Raw genomic sequence first — 20,768 nt, 5'->3', positions numbered from 1 at the left:
CGTGATGGCTTAGTCAGCAACATCCACTTTCCTTGAATGGAAAGATGATATTTAGACTGAAATGGACAAGACTTAACATTACGACAACTTTAGTTTGTACCTACTGAACAAATACAGGAACGTGACTCAATTAAGTGGACTTTCAATAGCCAAGCAAATAGAAAGCTACTGTTTTTGCTGAATTTGTAGGAGCAGTTACATCATAGGTAGCTTTTAAATTTTGGCATTCAATTGTACCAGTTATAGCTGCTGTAACATCGTGACTGTATTAACTTTTTTCAATGATTTAGATATTTAAAACTTTGAAATATTTTGAAAAACGTCATTCAGATGAGAAATTAGAAATAGTATAGCACAATTTAAAGCAGTTATAGAAACAAAGCAATAAAGTCATAAATTTGACCGAAACAAAATAGTTTGAAACGTAGCAAAACTAGTTGAGTTGTTAGGCCTTAAAAAAGAAAATAATGTATAACTTTTATTTTGTGAAAACATTTAAATTATTTTTGCACCAATTTTAACCATTGTTCCCTCAAATTATATTTGCATTACAGACAGTATGCAATAGAATGAATTTCCTTCCCTTCCTCTTTCAATCTCCTGTATCATTTTGGGGTAAACCGCTAATGCCAGAATTTTCCCAAGACTACTCCACAACTGGTATACAAGACTGGGACAAGCGCAATTTTTAGGGCCTTGACAACACTAGTGATAAAACATGGGGGGAAGCGAAACTTACAAAGTCGTATCATCACATTGAGTGGACCCTGAAAAATGAAGAACAGCTACTTCCATACCTCAGAAGAAACCCTAACGTGTCAAACATTACTGTGAACATAGCTAAATGCTACCATGGGCTATAAGAATTTATATTAAAAAAAAAACACTTTTCTTTTACAGTGATTCCTCTAACAGTCTCAAGAGCAGCACCCTGCACATTCCCTCATTTGGAAATACCTTTTAGTAGTTCCTCTGATGGCATTTTTTTGGAGCTATAAGCATAACCCATCAGCTGTGATTCTATCTACATTAAATTGATAAAATATATCAATCTGAAAGTTACTCAAATGCCAATGACAAAGTTAATCCTACCCTCCCATAATCCATGCAGATATGATGGTGGTTCACTGAAAGCTTTCACCCTTACTCATGTAATTAATTATAATGAGCAATGGGATACAAATAAACAGCAGGTAGGTAGATTGTGCCTCACTCAAATTTTCAAGATCAGTCTTTGATCACCTTAGGATATTTCACTATGTTAAAGATGATACATCATTCCAAGGGGCAAAGTCAACTACATTTCCTTAAATCAGCAGTGAGCAAGGGATTGAAGCAAAGGTTTACTGGTTCACTTGTCTTGGTTTGTGGACACAAGATAAGCTTGCTTTTCTTTCAGATGTAACCAGAACATATTTCCCTTTTTGTCGTCTACAGCATCAGCTAAGGAATATATGCATTAACACAATAAACTCCTCTATCAAAGAATTTAAATGTCACAAAATTCAAGTGGAATAATTTGTTCATCACAGAAATGGGAATCATATTACAGCATTAAAAGAAAACCACTAAACAGCATTATACAGTGCAATACAAAGGACTGACAAGGTATTATTGGACACTAAATTTCAAATGGTTAATAAATCTACTTCCATTTCATTTAAAATACTACTTTCAGGACATATCATGCAAGGTCATTTCTTGATTGAGGTCTTAATCAGTCTTTTTGTCTGAAACGTCTGCTGGTCTTTCTGTGGTGATGTCATTTGCAGTTTTGTCAATGCAATTCCATTCCCCATTCATAGCTGCATATTCAGACTAAAAGAAGACAAAACAAAATCAGCAACTGAGAAATTAAAGGTACACGTATTATCTTTCCTCTTTCCAGAAAACTTAGGTTTCAGGAGGGGAAGTCGATGTGAAGGGTCATGACTCTGCAGGTACTGTTCGAAACCCCACACCACAGAAGTAACTTTGCCCAGACTACCAAAACTGGCTATTACTAATAATAACTTCAACTTTAAATTCTCAATCACCTTGCTATTTTCAGTGACGCAAAAGGCATTCAGATTTACTCATGGAGCCATGTTGCGTGAAGTGAGACAAATCGAGATTGACAATTGAATTAACACCATCCCCTGTCTTGAGTTTGCCCATTACACAAACTGCAAGGACTGCACATGCTGGAAGCTAGAGTCAATAAGCATGGAGCTGGAAGTGCACTGCAGGTCAGACAGCATTCAAGGACAAGGAAAGTCAACGTTTCAGGCTGAAACTCTGTCAGAACTTGACTGTCAATGAAAAAGGGCTATCATAATTTAGCTCAGTAATCAGGAGACTTGATCTAAACCCAATAATGAACAAGATACCCTGATATGCATCACCCACTGCAAGGGCATGACACCTGCAAGCACATTAATAAATACAGACTGGTTAGTGGAAACTCAATGCAGATTCATAAGCAAAAAACAAAACAAAATTTATAAACTGAAATTATAGCCAAAAACATGAGTAAAATACATGTAAGGCTAATGCTAAAAAAGTCACTTTTAATGTGGAAACAATTAAGAAAATCCACAAAGAGAAAAATCAGTACAGGTCTGAACACTGTCCTTATTGTTACGTTCAATAAGAGAAAATTGATAAATGCTTCTCTTGTGCAGATTTCAGCAGCTGGTCACAAAACAGCTGCCCAACTGTCAAGACTTTGCATGGCAAGTGGAAGATGGTATCATGTTTTAAACAGGATAGAAACACAAACTTTTACTGAACTGTGATCAAAGATAAAAATCCTATGAAAATTAAAAATAACTACTTTTGAAGATCTCTCACTGTTTGAAACACACAAATGGAAGGCACCCCCATCACCAACTAATGTTTTGACAAGACTGTGTGCAAAAACAAATCACTGCAAGCTCAAAAATTCATTTTAACCAAATACATGCAGGGAGAAACAGGCAGATTGGTAATGTATGGCTTTGGCTTTAAGTCAGGACAGCAGGAGAGGCAACTGGTATATCAGATGGAAGCATAAAATAGAAACATATACAAGTACTCTTCTCTTCGGAAATCTACAATGCCACTTGTAGAATGGCAATTTGCAGGTATTTCTGGCAGTCTTTGACTAATATTTTAATAAAATGTTAGGTTAGAAAAGAATTTGAACTGACAGCTTGCTCCTAGTTCAGCAACCATTCCAATCTTTGCAAAATATCTTCAAAATGATAGTTAAGTGCTGGTATTACAATCTGAGAACAATATAGTAAATTTTAATTGGAAGAGGAGAATTCCAAAATGGTGCCACATATGGAATTTCAAAAGTGAGGTAAAATCTGCTTTGGAATGAACGATGGAGAGTTTAACTTTGTTTGAATATATACATCTCTCCTGCCCTGTACTATAAATAAAACGACAATAAGCACTGCAGAGAAGTATTTGCTTCCTTTATTAAAACCAGCTGGTTAACGATTTCGTTCAGTGGTCTGTGCAGCACTGTGGATATCTGTGCTAGAACTCTACAGTTAGCAGTTTCTGTGCTCCCATCTCACATGCCTTCACTTTCTTACATTTGTTCTTTCTCTCCTGTAACAATCATAACAGAAAAGTGAGTATTGGAAGAAAAAAATCCAAGTTAGCACAATGTGACATGAAGCAGGACAGCAATGAAGTTGTCAATTTTTAAAGAGTGTAGACTTAATACCTTTTTGATTGTAATTGAATTGTGATCCAAAACTGACATATCCATTGTAGCCAGCATGGTCACTTTGAAAGAAAGGACATGTACACCCATAATATTCATCCCAATTAGCTGAGTCAAATAGAGCAAGGTGCCTAAAGTGGATCAGCCTGTTCAGAATTACGCATTTCTGGTTCAAAGAAAATTGATAAAGATACTGAAAACAGAACTGGATTTGGTAAAGAGGTACCCCCACCCAACCACATTTGTCAATTAGTGCATCTTTAAAGTTATCACTAAAAACCAGGACGGAAGGAAGGAAAAACTGGTTGAATGAGAGGTTAATACACCTTTTCAAAATTTATCGTTTCTATTTAAGAAAGCTTGAAAACGTAACTAACTATCAACTCAGTTTAACAACAAACTAGAGGAATTTGCCATGTTGTTTTCATTCATTCCCCACAAAAGACTTTAAAATCTAAAAGCAACTTGATTACCACTCAAATTACATGAAACTATTCCTGGCAAAGGGTCAGGGTACAATGGAATTCACCCATCTCCTTTCTTTAATTTTCTGGTGATAGCTGGACTGGGAATTTGTTCTATGGCTTGGAAAGTAGAGAAATCTTTTTGAAATTTCTCACATATCTGGACGTTACCATAGGAGCCCTACAGAGTGGGAGCTGGCCATTCAGCCCATCAAGTCTACCCAGATTCATCCCCTGAACTCTGCATTTTTGATGGTTAATCCACCTAGCCTGTACATCCTGGTCACTGTGGGAAGTTTAGTATGGCTAACTCATCTAACCAGCACGTCTTTGGCCTGTAGGAGGAAACCTGAGCATCCACAGGAAACCCACACACTCACAGGGAGAATGTGTAGAGTTTGCAGTCATCTAAGAATGGAACTGAACGTGGGCCCCGGGCAGCAAGAGGTAGCAATGCTAAACACTGAACCACTATGGACTGGTACTGAGAATGATTTGGCAATTAAAAAACTCTCCATCCTTAAATCAACCACAATGAATTCAGAAAGCAAAGAAATTTAATTCCTATAATAAAAGTGAAAGCTGCTATTGTATTACCTGCGCTGTTGAATTACAAGCTCCAGTTTTTGGTGTAGCGATTTCTTCTTTAACCGCTTGCTTAGACCATAGACGGGAGATAAATGGAGAAATGAAAGGATACAAGATAGGCTCCAAGAACTTCTTGTAAACCCACAACAAGACTGGAATGACTATGCAAGGAATGCAGACCATTGCTGTGGATCAGAACAGGGAGGAAAAAATAATTATTATAAACGAACAAAGTTCCACAGCTCAAACTGTGATTTTCTCAGCATAACAGTAGACACACAGTAACAACCTCAAATTCACACTGTTGGATATTGAACAAAGACAGTAGAAATGTTTCATTGAGTTATAAGTCAACACAACAAAGCCTCATATTTTAGCCCACACTATTTTCTCAATGTATTTTGTGAAAAGCACTATTTAAAAATCTATTTACTGGTGACAATTATGCCTGGATTCCACCATGTTGTGTTCAACAAGGCAGCCCAGAACCATCTATTTTTTAAAAAAATTAATTTGTCATTACGTCACATTTCCCACATTATACACAATTTGCCATATCTATGCCCACTCACAAACTATGTCTTCTTGTCGCCTTCAAGATCCTCTGCACAACTTGCTTTCTTTGCTGTTTTCAGATGGTCACAAATTTGGGCTACCATACCAGGTACCAGCATCAATATTTTGTGCATACCACTTGTTATAATCTTGCCATCTTGAGAAACTGCAGTTATACCTACTTTGTCCATTAACCAATTTGTTACCCTCTTGATCATGAGATTTTATTTTCTACATGTGGCACTTCATTAATTGCCTTCTGGAAATTTAAGTGTCTAAATGCCTCAAACTTTGCTATCTGCTTCTATCACCTCCCCGGCAGTATATTGTTACAGGCATCTATACCCCTCAAACAAACTTTCCCCCTCACCTTAAACCTATGCCTATATTAGACATTTCTATTTGGGAAAGAGACAACTATTCACCACATTTATAACTTTACATACAGCCATTAGGACCCCTCAGCCTGCAATGCCCAAACAAGAGCAATCCACGTCTGTTCAATTTCCATTCCAGGCAATAACCCGGTAAACCTCTTCTGCATTCTCTCCAAAGCCTCCAGATCATCCTATAGTGTGGCAATCAGAACTGTGCACCACACTCCAAACGTGGCCTGACCAAAGTCTTATACAACTGCAACATGCCTTGCCAACTCGTATACTCAATGCACTGGCTGATTAAAGGCAAGCATGTTGTAAGCCTACTTTACCACCTTATCTACTCACATCACTGCTTTCAGGGAGCTATGGGCTTGGAGTCCAAGATCTCACCACATATCAATGATCTCAAGGGTCTGGCCATTTACTTTCCTCTTGCATTTTAGGAGGTGAAATGTATCACCTCACTTGTTCAGATTAAACTAATCTATCATTTTGTCCGCACAACTTTCTAGCTGATTTATATCCTGCTATATCCTTTGTTATCCCCCTCCTCACTATCCACAACTCCATTATGAAAATTTACTGATTTATAATCATTGCTCCCTAAATGCTACCCCACTGAAACTTTGATCATTCCCTAGTTGAATGAATTTTTAAAAAATTCATTCGTGGGAGGAAGGCGTTGCTAACTTGTCCAGCATTTATTGCCCATCCCTTAATGCCCAGAGGGCTGTTAAGATTCAGTCAATAACATTGCTGCAGGACTGAAGTCTCATGTAAGCCAGGTAAAGATAGCAATTTCCTTCTCTGAAGGACATAAGTAAACCAGATAGGTTTTTCTGACAAATCAACAGTGGATTCATGGGACATTAGACTCTAATTCCTGATATTTATTGATTCAAATTTCAGCATGTGGCATGACAGGATTCGAACCCACATCCCCAGAACATTACCTGGATGTCTGGATTAACAGTCCAGTGATTGCCTCCCTGAGGCAACGTTGGCAGCTGTTGTTAATGAAGCTGTAGCAGGGCACATTAGATAAGTTCAGGGTAATCAGGCACAGTTTTTTCATTCATTCACAGGATGTGGGCATCACTGGCTAGACCAGCATTTATTGCCCACCTCTAAGTGCCCAAGGGCAGCTAAGAGTCAACCACATTGCTGTGGATCTGCAGTCACATGTAGGCCAGGTAGGGATGACAGTTTCCTTTCCTAAAGGAAATTAATGAACCAGATGAGTTTGTTATATTTGACAATGGTTTCATGATCATAATCTTAATTTCAGATTTTATTGAATCCAAATTCCACCAGCTGCCATGACAGGAACCAGGGCCCACAGAACAATCATTGGTCCCTGGATTAATACTTCACCATGATATAACATCACTAGGTCATTGCTACCCCACAGTCAACATAGTTTTGTGAAAGGGAAATCTATTGAAGTTGTTTTGAAGAATGCAAGGAATACAAGAGATAGGTCAGATGAACTTTGTGCCTGAACAAATACATGGACTAAGATGTGGCAGCCATTACAAAAACTTGGTTTAGAGAAAGGCAGGACTGTCCGCTCAACATTCCAAAGCTTAGACTTTTCCAGCATGATAGGGGTGAAAAAGGGGTGGGGGGATTTGCATTACTGGTTAAGGAGAAAGCCACAGTTTTACTAAGAGAGGGCATCTTGGAGGATTTGTCCAGTGAGGCCATTTGGGTAGAACTCAGGAAGAAAGGTACAATCTACATATTGTTTCAAGAATCCTTCCTGAATGCACCCATCAAATTCTGCCCCACGTAAGCACCTGGCACTAAAGGAGTCCCAGTGAATATTGGGGAAATTAAAAATCACCCACTACAACCCTGGTGTTTCTACATCTACGAACTGCTTCCAAATCTGTTTCTCTAATTCCCACGGGCTATTCAAAGTTCTATAGTATAAACCCATACCTTTGTCATTTAGCCTACAACTTCAGCAACTGTGTAAGATACTTCAGTGAAACCATGCTTACATTTATACAAAGATTTTTTTTAAGGATTGTTTACTCATGATCATAGATACTTTCCTGCATCAGTTTTCTGAAACATGTACATTATTTCAGCAATTTCAATGCCAGCATCACTGATCCTAGATAATTTGACAGGCCACAACCTCCAAAAAAAGTTATTTAAATCTGCACATTAGGTTGAAATCCTACATCCATCACCCCCTGAAGATCACTATCTGAAAAACAAGGGATTATAGGAATATGTGGAAGAACTATCAACTAAACTACCTCTCCAGTAGGGATAAAGAATTATTTGATAGTCTAAAGTAGGGATTAGACTAGGCATGTATCAACTAACTGATCAACAATTCTCTCCTTGTATACAGATTTATACCATTTCAAGCTAACAAGCGTTGATTTTCAAATTTCTGTATGGGGACACTGCAATCACTGATAAACTTTTGGTAACTACATCTTGGCTTCCAAGGAGTATTCATGCATTGTCTTTTTAAATTAACCCACAGGAAAGTCAACTTGAAATCTGAAGACACAGCAGAATCTAGTTGAAAAATGCCCCATGCCCTATATACTTTGGCAAGCTATCAATGTTTATTCCACTTACTACAATATGGTGGCCCCTTCCTGTACCTATTGCTAATTGCAATCACTGCCTAAGATGTTCAAAATACATTCCAATCATTATGATAGAATTAATAAGAACATAGGACACAGAAAAGGACCACTTAACTCAAATACCTGCCATGTTAATAAGTTCACAAACGTATCCCCATTTCATTGCAGTCTGTCAGCAGTACTTTGACCCCCTTTCTCCTCAAGTATGTTTTCAGTTTCCTTTCAACATGAGCTAAACCACATATCCCAATCTTTACTTGTATTAAAAAATTAGTTTCTAATCAACAAGAAGAAAGCCTCCATATATCTTCACTAGATCTCAATTTTTATTTATTACCCCTAGTTTTGGATTCTTCCACAAATGTAAAGATTTCTGCATTTAGCTGTCCAACCCAACTTTAAACAATCAGCTCTCCAGGTTCCATTCACAAAAAAAAACAACACACCCCTACAGCTGCAGTCTCAGTTCTGGAACCACTCTCTGGTCTTTTGATCTCTCTCTAGTGCTTTGTTTTGTTTTGGTTTTGTGAAATGGAGATCAGACTGTGCACAAGTTGTCCAAAACTCTATAAGACCAGTTTCTTCTGGAGTAGAGAAAGCCATTCAACCAATTGACTCTGTTCCACCACAGATCACAGTTGATCTGTGAATCCTCAAACCACTTCCCTATCTTTTCCTTGTAAACCTTGATTCCCTTCCTGATCAAAAAAACCCACTCTTAAATGTACTTATTGACACAGCCTCTGCAATCCTGAGAAGAATTCTGTTGATTCACTATTTTCAAAAAATTCCTCATCTGTGTGACCCCTTGAGATTATGCCCTCTGGTCCTAGGTTTTCCCAAATCTACCTTGCTTAGTCCCCAAGGAATCCTGTATGCCTCTCATTCCTCTAAATTCCAAATCAGTACAGACTCAACCTACTTCTCTACATTAGACAATCACTGCCATACCTGTTATCAGCCTAGCAAACCTGTTCTGGTCTGCCTTTATGCCTGTAGCATAAAGAAAAGGAACTCAAAACATTCACAGTACACCAGATGAACCTCAGTGGTGATCTTAGGAGGTTTATAAAATCACGAGGGGCATGGATAGGCTGGAGAGCAAAGATCTTTTGCCTAGGGACAGGGCGCCCAAACTTGAGGGCAGAAGTTTAAGAACAGAGGGGAAAGATTTATAAAAGGACTTGAAGGGTAACCTTTTCAGACGGTGGTGTGTGCATGGACCAAGCTGCCAGAGGAAATGGTGGAGGCAGGTACAGTTACAATATTTAAAAAAAGCATCTGGATGGGTATCTGAGATAGCAGGAACTGCAGATGCTGGGGAATCTGAAATAAAAAGGTGTACAGCTGGATGAACACAGCAGGCCAAGCAGCAGGAAGGCTGACATTTCAGGCCTAGACCCTTCTATCTAGGCCTGAAATATCAGCCTTCCTGCTCCTCGGCCTGCTGTATTCATCCAGCTCTACACCTGGATGCATATCTGAATGGGAAGGGCTGACAGAAATGTGGGTTAAACGCTAGCAAATGGAACTAGATCAGATAGTGATGTTTGGTCCGTGCAGATTACTTGGATTGAAGAGTCTGTTTCCATAGAGTATGACTCTGACAAAAGATGGTCTGACTAGTGCCTTGTGCAGTTTTAGCAAAAACAGAGTCCAAGGAACTATTTTTGAATTCTATACTTTTAGAAACAAATTCCAGGGCTTTTGTGGTATTTACTTTAGTCAAGCTGTAATTTTAAAATTAACCTGTATTCGAGATCCCTATACTCTTCTACAACACAGGCAAGGTTACTATAGATCATCGATAATTTATCCAGTTAATTTACCACTTTACTGTCAAATCTACAAAATTTTCCAATTATTTATTGCATCATGTATTTTTTAAGCAATGCCATTCCACAAATTGTTATTGGGCTACATATTCCAAGATATAAACAGTATAAACTATTACAAGTAGCCTCTACACTAATCCTCCTGGAACACTACTTTCTAGTTTTTATTAAATCTGGAAAACTATATTCCTACACTTTGATTAATTTGCGCCCAATTCAAGTTCCCTAACCTTGACCACCCAACATGCCTAGTCTCGCTGAAAATCCTCAAATTCCCCCCTCCAGAACAAAGAATGACAACTCTCCGTTTCTGTAATCTCCTCCAGCTCCACAACTCCCCAAGCTTCAGCATCCCAATTTTACCGTTCTTGATGTCTGTGCGTTCACCTCTATCAGGGTACTAAAGTCTGGAAGGCAGGCAAGGAGGTAGAGGCGTGGCGACGATGCTATTAAACTATCAATCCAGATCCGCGGCGCTGTGCTTCGGAACACAGCAACGTGATGAATTCTAACCCAATTAGGGAGACGCAGCAAAAGTGGGCCTAGCCAGCGACAGCCACCCATCCCCTTAAAGAAAACAAGGTATATCCAAATAGTGTTCCCTAACCCTGTCACCCTACGGCCTTATATGCCGCAGCCTCGAACTCTACTGCACGAGGCCATTCGTGCCTAAAAATAGAAGTCGTTGTAGCTTGTCCTCGCTGGCTCATTCGGTTTAGCGAAGGTGGCCATCGTAGCGGCAGTAAGCGCTGAAACTCATGCCGTTCGGTGGTTGTCGTTGTTGTGGTAGTGGCTTCCCGGGCCTGCCAAAAACCTGTCGCCACCACATACTATTTAAACGTCAACAGCCGGTTCCTTCACTGAGGCTAGAGTGTTAGAGATAACCATTTACCGTCCCACGGGAACGCGTTCACTCACCGACAACAGCTCCAAAGCCCGATAAACTTCCACGGGTCTCCGTCAACAACAAACGCCCGTGAGGCGGCAGCAGCAGCAAATTTGGGCCCCAGCTGACGTCCGTCTCACAAGGTCAACTTCTCCTCTCTGAGTGGCTGCCTATGACCCAATCTGCCTCGTAACTGTCGACTATTGGTCCTTCATCAGCCGCGTCCTCACGCCGGAACTGGTTATTTGGTCCGTGAGGGCCGCGCGCAATGATTGGTTGGTGGTGTGGATGGCGTCACAGGTCTCCACCGTCACAGAGACGGGAACCTCGGGTAACCAATCGGGAGTCCAACAACTGAGATACCACGTGATGTCCCCGGGAGCAGGCGGAGCGAGTGAACTTCGTGGAAATAAGGGGAAACTGAGTGAGCTGGGTCAAGATAACTAAGGATGATACTGGAGCTGAGGGGGAGAGGCGGGATTGGAGGAGAGGGGTGAGTGAGTGAGTGAGTGAGTGAGTGAGTGGGCGAGCGAGCGAACGAACGAACGAACGAACGAACGAACGAAGATGGAGCTGGTGGAGAGAGTGAGCGACTTACGGAATGGTACAAGGGAATTGATGAAGCCGGCAGTGGGAGATCGGGGATGTTTTGGAAGGAAAACCAGATTGTTAAGCTAGTTTACTAAACCTGGCGTAATGCTGAGAAGTGCTGTAATCTATATTCCATTTCTTTCACATTCTAAAATACCTACTTATAAATTGTGACAGTTGTTCATAATGATGTACCTTGGGATCAAATAAAGTGCTATAATCTGCTATAAAATGTGTTCCAGCCACTCAGTTTGGCTATAACATGACTGACAAATAGGGGAATGCTATTTCTACAATGTGAACTCCTGTTGACTATAACAGGATTCCATTGGTGCCTGGATAATAAAATGTGAGGCTGGATGAACACAGCAGGCCAAGCAGCATCTCAGGGGCACAAAAGCTGACGTTTCGGGCCTAGACCCTTCATCAGAGAGCTCTGAAACGTCAGCTTTTGTGCCCCTGAGATGCTGCTTGGCCTGCTGTGTTCATCCAGCCTCACATTTTATTATCTTGGAATTCTCCAGCATCTGCAGTTCCCATTATCTTTTCCATTGGTGCCTGTTGGAGTACACTTCGACATCATATGATCATTTTGCATGTGATGGCAGGAAGAACTGCTTGAATGCAGTTTGGTGCAAGCTACTCCCAATTTTTTTTCAAGGTTTTAAAACCTTTGATCTGTCAGAGGTGGTCCCAAGAATCAAAGAACTTTGTGTTGCTCTTGCAAAGTAAATTGGATTTGAAGAAGTGGACAGTGAGGCTGTTGAAGAGCTGCATTTGTCCCACTATGAAGACCTTTCTACAGCTGATCTACAACAACTTGTCACTGAGAGGGAAGTGGAAACTGGAGATGAAGAAGTAGCAGCCCATGGTGCAGCACTGTAAGAGCTTTCCACTTCTGTTTTGTCTTTATCCTGAGAGAAATTGAGAAGCAGTTACAGCCCTTAATGATTACAATGCAGTACGCAGCAAGATAGCAGTACATGGAATAAGATCTTATTTGGCACCCTATGAACAGCTTCTTCGTGAAAGAAGGGAAAGGGCAAAGGACCAAAAACTGGATGTCTTTATTTTAAACCGAGTCCGAAGAAACAGTCAGAAGACAATTAACCACAGCCATCCACTTCTGGATTAACTTTTTTTTGCCATAACCCTGTGAGCACAACTGCACCTGAAGGTGGTGATGGTGATAATGACCCTCAGCCCTTGCATTAACATCAGAGCAACCTCAAAATCTCTTCCCCATCAAGAGATGTTGACTTTTTTATTCAAATAAGGTGTTAAATTTACTTTTATTTCATTATTAGATATCAATTAAACAGTTATTCACACTCCGTTCTTTGTGTGTTAGGCTTTTCAATGATTTTTTTAGGTGTCTGCCCCATCTTCGCTTTTCCCATAAACCCCTGTTATTTCTGTAGTGCAATTTTCTAAAATGTGATGTAGCACAGGAACGCAACTACCATGTTATAGTGGAAACCCCTGTACTTTGTATTTGACAAACAGTAGGGCAGTCGGTAATGAACAATGACAGCGTAGTCATTCCCATGGACATGAGATTGGATTTGATTTTGGACTAAGGGTGGGCAGGGATGTCACACAGTATCAATGACTTCTTTTCCAATCTGATGAGACTTCTTATTTCCATAAGCCCATAGGTGACAGGTGAAGCTGTTGAAGAATATCTGATTGCAATGATTTGAATATGTTGACCTAAATTCCTGTAAAAATGCTTCCTTGGGAGCTGTCTAGGTCATTCCTGAAAAGGCTGGTATGGTTTCATGTTTGGGATGGTGCTAAATTGAATCAGGTCATTGTTGTTCAGCGGTCAATAGTTTTCTCCAAATCTTCTCAAGTGACTTATAGTCAGTCTCTATCATAAAGCTTTTGACAAATGTATAGATAGGAAAGTGCACTACTCCAAAATTGAAGTGAATGTAGCCTCTTCACCAAGTTGAATAGTTGTAGTTAACTATAAACAGAGCTTTTGAAGCAAATGCAATCCATTTTTTTTGTAGCATGCATGCTCCCATACATTTTTGTAAGACGTCTGTCTCCAGGGTGGGTCTCCAGATTTTCTAAAGAAGGGTCCAGACCTGAAACATCACCTTTCCTGCTCCTGATGCCGCTTGGCCTGCTGTATTCATCGAGCTCTACACCTTGTCCCCCGAGTGGTTGTCTCACTAGGGTTTAAAAATGTGCAATTTGATTCTTCCGATAGTGACTGCTTCAGAGTCTGGAAACTGTACACACTAGATTTTCTATAGTGTCTACTTCATAACTTGTGAAGTAAATGTGTTTTAAATAAACGGAGATTTTCACTCCCTGATGAGTAATATTTAATGATGACTTTGAAATGATTATCGATTGTTCTAAAAACCCATTAGGTTTATAAAGTTATGAGGAGACATTACACAAATTAGGCCTGTTTTCTCAAGAATTTAGAAAGTTAAGGTGTGATCTCATCAAGGTCAAGGTAGAAGAGTCACACAGCTTGAAACAGTCCCTTCAGCCGAACTTGTCTATGCTGACCCGGTTTCCTAAACGGAACAACCCCCATTTGCCTATATTTAGCCCATAATCCTTCTAAACCTTTACTATCGATGTACCTGTCCAAATGTTTTTTAAATGGTGTAATTGTATCTGCCTCTACCACGTCCTCTGCCAGCTCATTCCATATAGGCGCCACTTTGTGTGTGAAAGAGTTGCCCCTCAGATTCCTTTCAAATCTTACACCTCTCGCCCTAATCCTATGCCCTCTAGCTTGGATTCTCCTAACCTGGGGGCAAGACCTTTGCTATTCACCTTATCAATGCCTCTCATGATTTTGTAAATATCTTAAGGTCACCCATCAGCTTCCAAAGCTCCAGGGAAAAAGGTCCCAGCCTATCCTGCCTCTCCTTATAACTTAAACCTTCCAGTCTTGATAACATCTTTGCAACAGAGATAACAAGGTATAGAACTGGATGAATACAGCTGGCCAAGTAGCATCAGAGGGGCAACAAGGCTGACATTTCGTGCCTAGACCCTTCAGAAATGGGGGAGGGGTTGGGGAAGGGGTAGGAGGTTCTGAAATAAATAGGGAGAGAAGGGGAGGCAGATAGAAGATGGATGGAGGAGAAGATAGGTGGAGAGGAGACAGACAGGTCAAAGAGGTGGGGATGGAGCCAGTAAATGTGAGTGTAGGTGGAGAAGTAGGAAGGACAGGTTAGGGAGGCGGGGATGAGCTGGTCTGGTTTTGGGATACGGTAGGGGGAGGGGAGATTTTGAAGCTTGTGAAGTCCACATTGATACCATTGGGCTGCAGGGTTCCCAAGTGGAATATGAGTTGCTGTTCCTGTAACCTTTGGGTAGCATCGTTGTGGCACTGCAGGAGGTTCAGGATGGACATGTCGTCTGAGGAATGGGAGGGGGTGTTGAAATGGTTCGTGACTGGGAGGTGCAGTTGTTTCGTGTGAACCGAGCGTAGGTGTTCTGCAAAGTGGTCCCCAAGCCTCCACTTGGTTTCCCCGATGTAGAGGAGGCCACGACAGGAACAGCAGATGCAGTATACCACGTTAGCAGATGTGCAGGTGAACATCTGTGTGATGTGGAACGTCTTCTTGGGGCCTGGGATGGGGGTGAGGGAGGAGGTGTGGGGGCAGGTATAGCACTTCCTGCAGTTGCAGGGGAAGGTGCCAGGTGTGGTGGGGTTGGAGTGGAATGTGGAGTGGACAAGGGAGTAACGGAGCGAGTGGTCTCTCCAGAAAGCAGATAAGGGTGGGGAGGGAAAAATGTCTTTGCTGGTGGGGTCGGATTGCAAATGGCGGAAGAGTGGAAGGATGATGCGTTGGATTCGGAGGTTGGTGGGGTGGTACGTGAGGATGAGGGGGGATTCTGTTTTGGTTGTTATTACGGGGAGGGGCTGTGAGGGATGAGTTGCAGGAAATGCAGGAGACATAGTCGAGGGTGTTTGTGAGGGATGAGTTACAGGAAATGCAGACGACATGTCCATCCTGAGCCTCCTGCAGGGCCACAACGATGCCACCCGAAGGTTGCAGGAACAGCAATTCATATTCCGCTCAGGAACCCTACAGCCCAATGGTATCAATGTGGACTTCACCAGCTTCAAAATCTCCCCTCCCCCTACCGTATCCCAAAACCAGCCCAGCTCATCCCCGCCTCCCTAACCTGTCCTTCCTCCCACCTATCCCCTCCTTCCACCTCAAGACCCACCCCCATCTCCTCCCTACTAACCTCATCCCTTCACCTTGAGCTGTCCGTCCTCCCTGACCTGACCTATTTCCTCACCTACACTCACCTTTACTGGCTCCATCCCCGCATCTTTGACCTGTCTGTCTCCTCTCCACCTATCTTCTCTGCTATCCATCTTCTATCCGCCTCCCCCTCTTTCCCTATTTATTTCAGAAACCCCAATACCCTCTCCCATATCTGAAGAAGAGTCTAGGCCCGAAACATCAGCCTTCTTGCTCCTCTGATGCTGCTTGGCCTGTTGTATTCACTCAGCTCTCGACCTTGTTATCTCAGATTCTCCAGCATCTGCAGTTCCTACTATCTCTGATACAACATCATTGTAACTTTGTTTTTAGCACCTGTTCCAATTTAACAATATTTTCCCCATATTTGGACCGTTGTATACAAACCTCTCATACAGCCTTAGCATAAGTCCTAACACCTGTTCTCAGCACTCAGTCGATGAAGACAAGCATGCCAAAAGCTTTCTTTACCATCCTGTCTACCTGTGATGCCCCACTTTCATCCGCACATCTCTATCTCTTTTCTGACTACTACTAGCATGTGGCATTGAGAGTAATCCAGATTATTTTCAATGACGTCCTGCTTTTTTTTAAAAACTCCTCTCTCCCTATATTCATTGTGGAGGACCTGATCTCTTTTTCTTAACCATATCATTGGTACCAATGGGCAATCAACCTCCAGCTATACATGCTCCCCTTTGAGAATTTGCTGCAACAGTTCCAAGACATCCTTGACTGTGGCACCAAGGAGACAGCACACCATCCTGGAGTCTCAATTGTGGCCGCAGTAGTGCCTGTCTGTGCTTTTGACTAGAGAGACCCATAACAATTACTCATTAGATTTTGCCATATACTGCTCTACAGCAGAGCCAATCCTGGTGCCAAAAACCTGCCTGCTGCTGCTACTTTCCCTGAGAGGCTGTTCCCACCACCCATCCCATAGTACCCAAAATGATATACTTTAAAAGTTTTGAGATTTGTAGCTTGTGTTGTGAATGAGGTTGTAGATTTGCTCGCTAAGCCAGTGTGTTTGCTTGAAGACATATTATCACCTTGCTACGTAACAAAACTGAGGCACATAAATAACAAATGGAACCTTCACTGGAAGCCCACTGATGATGTTACCTAGCAGGGTGACAAAACATCTGCAATCAAACACCAGCTCAACAAGCATGCCTACAACCTAAAACGGTGTATGTGTTTGTGAAGGGAATAGCCATGAGACTTCTGAAGTACCTGCCTGGCTCTCCTGGCAGTCACCCATCTAACTGCCTGTACCTGCAGCATGACCTCCTCCCTGAAACTACTTACTATCACACCCTCCATCTCCTGTATGTTCCTCAGTGCATCCAACCAATCCATGCCGCCTGATAGGAGCTGCTGCTAGACACATTTGGCCTGCTGTGTTCATCCAGCTCCACACTTTGTTATCTCATGAGGCTTTGTGTTTTTTTTTTGAGGAGAAGCTGGAACAGTAGAAACAGCCTGGATGGCGTGGCCAGCTCTCTCAGATCGGAATTTCCAGTTTTCAGTTATTTAGCTTTGAAATTCTGCGTCAGTTGCTGTTGAAGTCTCAACACGGTTAGAAGCTGCAATAAGGGTTCTCTCTCTCTCTTTTCCTCCACCTTCATTTTCTACAACCCCCCCCCCCCCCCTCCTCCACCAAGTCCTCTAGTTGTTAAAGGGGCAGAGGTGATAGTCAGTGAAGTGCTATGCTCCTGTCTGTTGTGACAGATCAGGGAGCAGTTGACTGACTCTAGTTCACCTGGACCATCTCCAACATATCACTCACCTTCCTGGACCTCTCTGTCTCCATCTCAGGCAACCACTGAGAAACCGATATCCATTTCAAGCCCACCAACTCCCACAGCTACCTAAAATACACCTCCTCCCACCCACCTTGCTGTAAAGTTCCGCTCCCTATTCCCAATTCCTTCGACTCCACTGCATCTGCTCCCAGGATGAGGCATTCCATGCCCGTACATCTCAGAAGTCCTCGTTCTTCAAGGACCACAGCTCTCCCCCCACAGTGGTCGACAATGCCCTTGACTGTGTCCCCGGCATTTCCCGAAACTCATCCCTCAGACCACATCCCCACAATAACAGCCAAAAGAGAATCCTCCTTGTCCTCACATAGCACCCCACCAACCTCCGGATCCAACGCATCATCCTCTGAAACTTCCACCATCAACAATCCCTCCCCACCCTTGTCTGCTTTCCGGAGGGACCACACTCTCCGTGAATCCCTTGTTCGCTCCACACTGCCCTCCTACCCCACCACACACAGCACTTTCCCCTGCAACCACAGGAATTGCCACACTTGCCCCCGCACCTCCTCCCACACCCCCATCCCAGGCCCCAAGGTGACTTTCCACATCAAGCAGATGTTCACCTGCACATCTGCCAATGTGGTATACTGCATCCACTGTACCCGGTGTGGCTTCCTCTACATTGGGGAAACCAAGTGGAGGCTTGGGGACCGCTTTGCAGAACACCTCCGCTCAGTTTGCAATAAACAACTGCACCTCCCAGTTGCGAATCATTTCAACTCCCCCTCCCATTCCTTAGACAACATGTCCACCCTGGGCCTCCTGCAGTGCCACAATGATGCCACCCGAAGGTTGCAGGAACAACAACTCATATTCCGCTTGGGAACCCTGCAGCCCAATGTGGATTTCACAAGCTTCAAAATCTCCCCACCCCTACTGCATCCCAAAACCAGACCAGCTCGTCCCTGCCTCCCTAATCTGTTCTTCCTCTCACCTATCCCCTCCTTCCACCTCAAGCCACACCTTCATTTTCTACCTTCTGACCTCATCCCGCCCTGTTGAGCTGTCCATCCTCCCCGGACTGACCTAACCCCTCCATACTTACTCTCACCTCTACAGGCTCCATCCCCGCCCCTTTAACTTGTCTGTCTCATCTCCAAGATAACAAGGTGTGGAGCTGGATGAACACAGCAGGCCAAGCAGCATCTTAGGAGCACAAAAGCTGACGTTTCGGGCCTAGACCCTTCATCAGAAAAGGGTGATGGGAAGAGGATTCTGAAATAAATAGGGACAGAGGGAGAGGCGGACTGAAGATGGATGGACCGGAGAGTATAGGTGGGGAGGTATGGAGGGGATAGGTCAGTCCAGGGAAGATGGACAGGTCAAGGGTGCGGGATGAGGTTAGTAGGTGGGAAATGGAGGTGCAGCTTGAGGTGGGAGGAGGGGATAGGTGAGAGGAAGAACAGGTTAGGCAGGTGGGAACGAGCTGGGCTGGTTTTGGGATGTAGTGGGGGGAGGGGAGATTTTGAAGCTGGTGAAAACATCCCCTATTCCCAATTCCTTTGCCTCCGCCACATCTGCTCCCAGGATGAGGCATTCCACTCCCACACATCCCAGATGTCCTCGTTCTTCAAGGGCCACAACTTCCCTCCCCACAGTGGTCGAGAACGCCCTCGACCATGTCTCCCGCATTTCCCGCACCTCATCCCTCACACTCTGCATCGCAATAACCGTCAAAAGAGAATCCCCCTAGTCCTCACATACCACCCCACCAACCTACGGATACAACGCATCATCCTCCAACACTTCCGCCAGCTACAATCCGACCCCACCACCAAAGACAATTTTCCCACACCACCCTTGCCTGCGTTCTGGAGAGACCACTCTTCCTGCGACTCCCTCGTTTGCTCCACATTCCACTCCAACCCCACCACACCCAGCACTTTCCCCTGCCACCGCAGGAAGTGCTACACCTGCCCCCACACCACCTCTCTCACCCCCATCCCAGGCCCCAAGATGACTTCCCACATCAAGCAGATGTTCACCTGCACATCCACCAATGTGGTATAGTGCATCCGCTGTGGCTTCCTCTACATTGGGGAAACCAAGCGGAGGCTTGGGGACCGCTTTGCAGAATACCTACCCTCGGTTCGCAGTAAACAACTGCACCTCCCAGTTGCAAACCATTTCAACTCTCCCTCCCATTCCTTAGACGACATCCATCCTGGGCCTCCTACAGTGCCATTATGATGCCACCTGTAAGTTGCAGGAACAGCAACTCCTATTCCGCTTGGGATCTCTGCAGCCCAAATGGTATCAGTGTGGATTTCAAAGCTTCAAAATCTCCCCTCCCCCCTACTGCATCCCAAAACCACCCCAGCTCATCCCCACCTGCCTAACCTGTTTTTCCTCTCACCTATCCCCTTCTCCCACCTCAAGCTGCACCTCCATTTCCTACCTACTAACCTCATCCTGCCCCCTCGACCTGTCCATCCTCCCCAGGCTGACCTATCCCCTCCCTACCGCCCCACCCATACTCTCCTTTCCCCATTTTCAGTCCGCCTCCCCTTCTCTCCCTTTTTATTTCAGAATCCTGTCCCTACTCCCTTTTTCCAATGAAGGGTCTAGGCCCGAAACATCAGCTTTTGTGCTCCAAAGATGCTGCGTTAATCTGGCCCCACTTTATCTTAGATTCTCCAGCATCTGCAGTTCCCATTATGTGTCACCTCTCCACCTATCTTCTCCTCTATCCATCTTCAATTTGCCTCCCCCTCTCCCTATTTATTTCAGAACCCTCTCCCCATACCCCTTTTCTGATGAAGGGTCAAGGCCAGAAACATCAGGTTTCCTGATCCTATAATGCTGCTTGGCCTGTGTTCATCCAGCTCCATACTGTTATCTCATTCTCCAGCATCTGCAGTTCCCATTATCTCTGATACAAAGCCTTGTGTGCTGTTTACTGGCATTCCAATCAGCTTGGTACTTCTGTCTTAACATTTTTTTTTAAAAAAGGGACAAAATAATCTCAGTCATGGCAAGATCACATCTTGTGGTTGGTTGGCTTGCCGTCCAAACTCTTCCTATTTGTGTACTTATCCAAATGTCTTTTGAATGTTGTAACTGTAGCCA

At 43.3% G+C, this 20,768-nt stretch overlaps 1 protein-coding gene across 1 annotated transcript; it reads right to left on the bottom strand.

The window, feature by feature from the left end:
- Positions 1-452: 452 nt before the first annotated feature.
- Positions 453-11,188, bottom strand: LOC125458900 (UPF0729 protein C18orf32 homolog). Its single transcript, XM_048544722.2, has 3 exons — positions 11,056-11,188; positions 4,762-4,937; positions 453-1,818 (listed from the first exon to the last, which is right to left on the bottom strand). Exons 2-3 carry the CDS (start codon positions 4,933-4,935, stop codon positions 1,714-1,716), a joined length of 279 nt encoding a protein of 92 aa, XP_048400679.1. The 5' UTR covers positions 4,936-4,937; positions 11,056-11,188; the 3' UTR covers positions 453-1,713.
- Positions 11,189-20,768: the final 9,580 nt, after the last annotated feature.

This window comes from Stegostoma tigrinum, chromosome 1, assembly GCF_030684315.1.
Source record: "Stegostoma tigrinum isolate sSteTig4 chromosome 1, sSteTig4.hap1, whole genome shotgun sequence".
Classification (NCBI taxonomy): domain Eukaryota; kingdom Metazoa; phylum Chordata; class Chondrichthyes; order Orectolobiformes; family Stegostomatidae; genus Stegostoma; species Stegostoma tigrinum.
Note: the sequence above shows the minus strand (reverse complement) of the source record. Positions and strands in the feature narration are given on the sequence as shown.

What these genes read in the sequence shown, in the direction of transcription:
- LOC125458900 (XM_048544722.2), bottom strand. Translation starts at nt 4,935, where the DNA reads ATGGTCTGCATTCCTTGCATAGTCATTCCAGTCTTGTTGTGGGTTTAC. An exon ending in CTTGTAATTCAACAGCGCAG is followed by an intron (nt 1,819 to 4,761) that starts GTAATACAATAG and finishes GTCTTCTTTTAG; the next exon opens with TCTGAATATGCAGCTATGAA.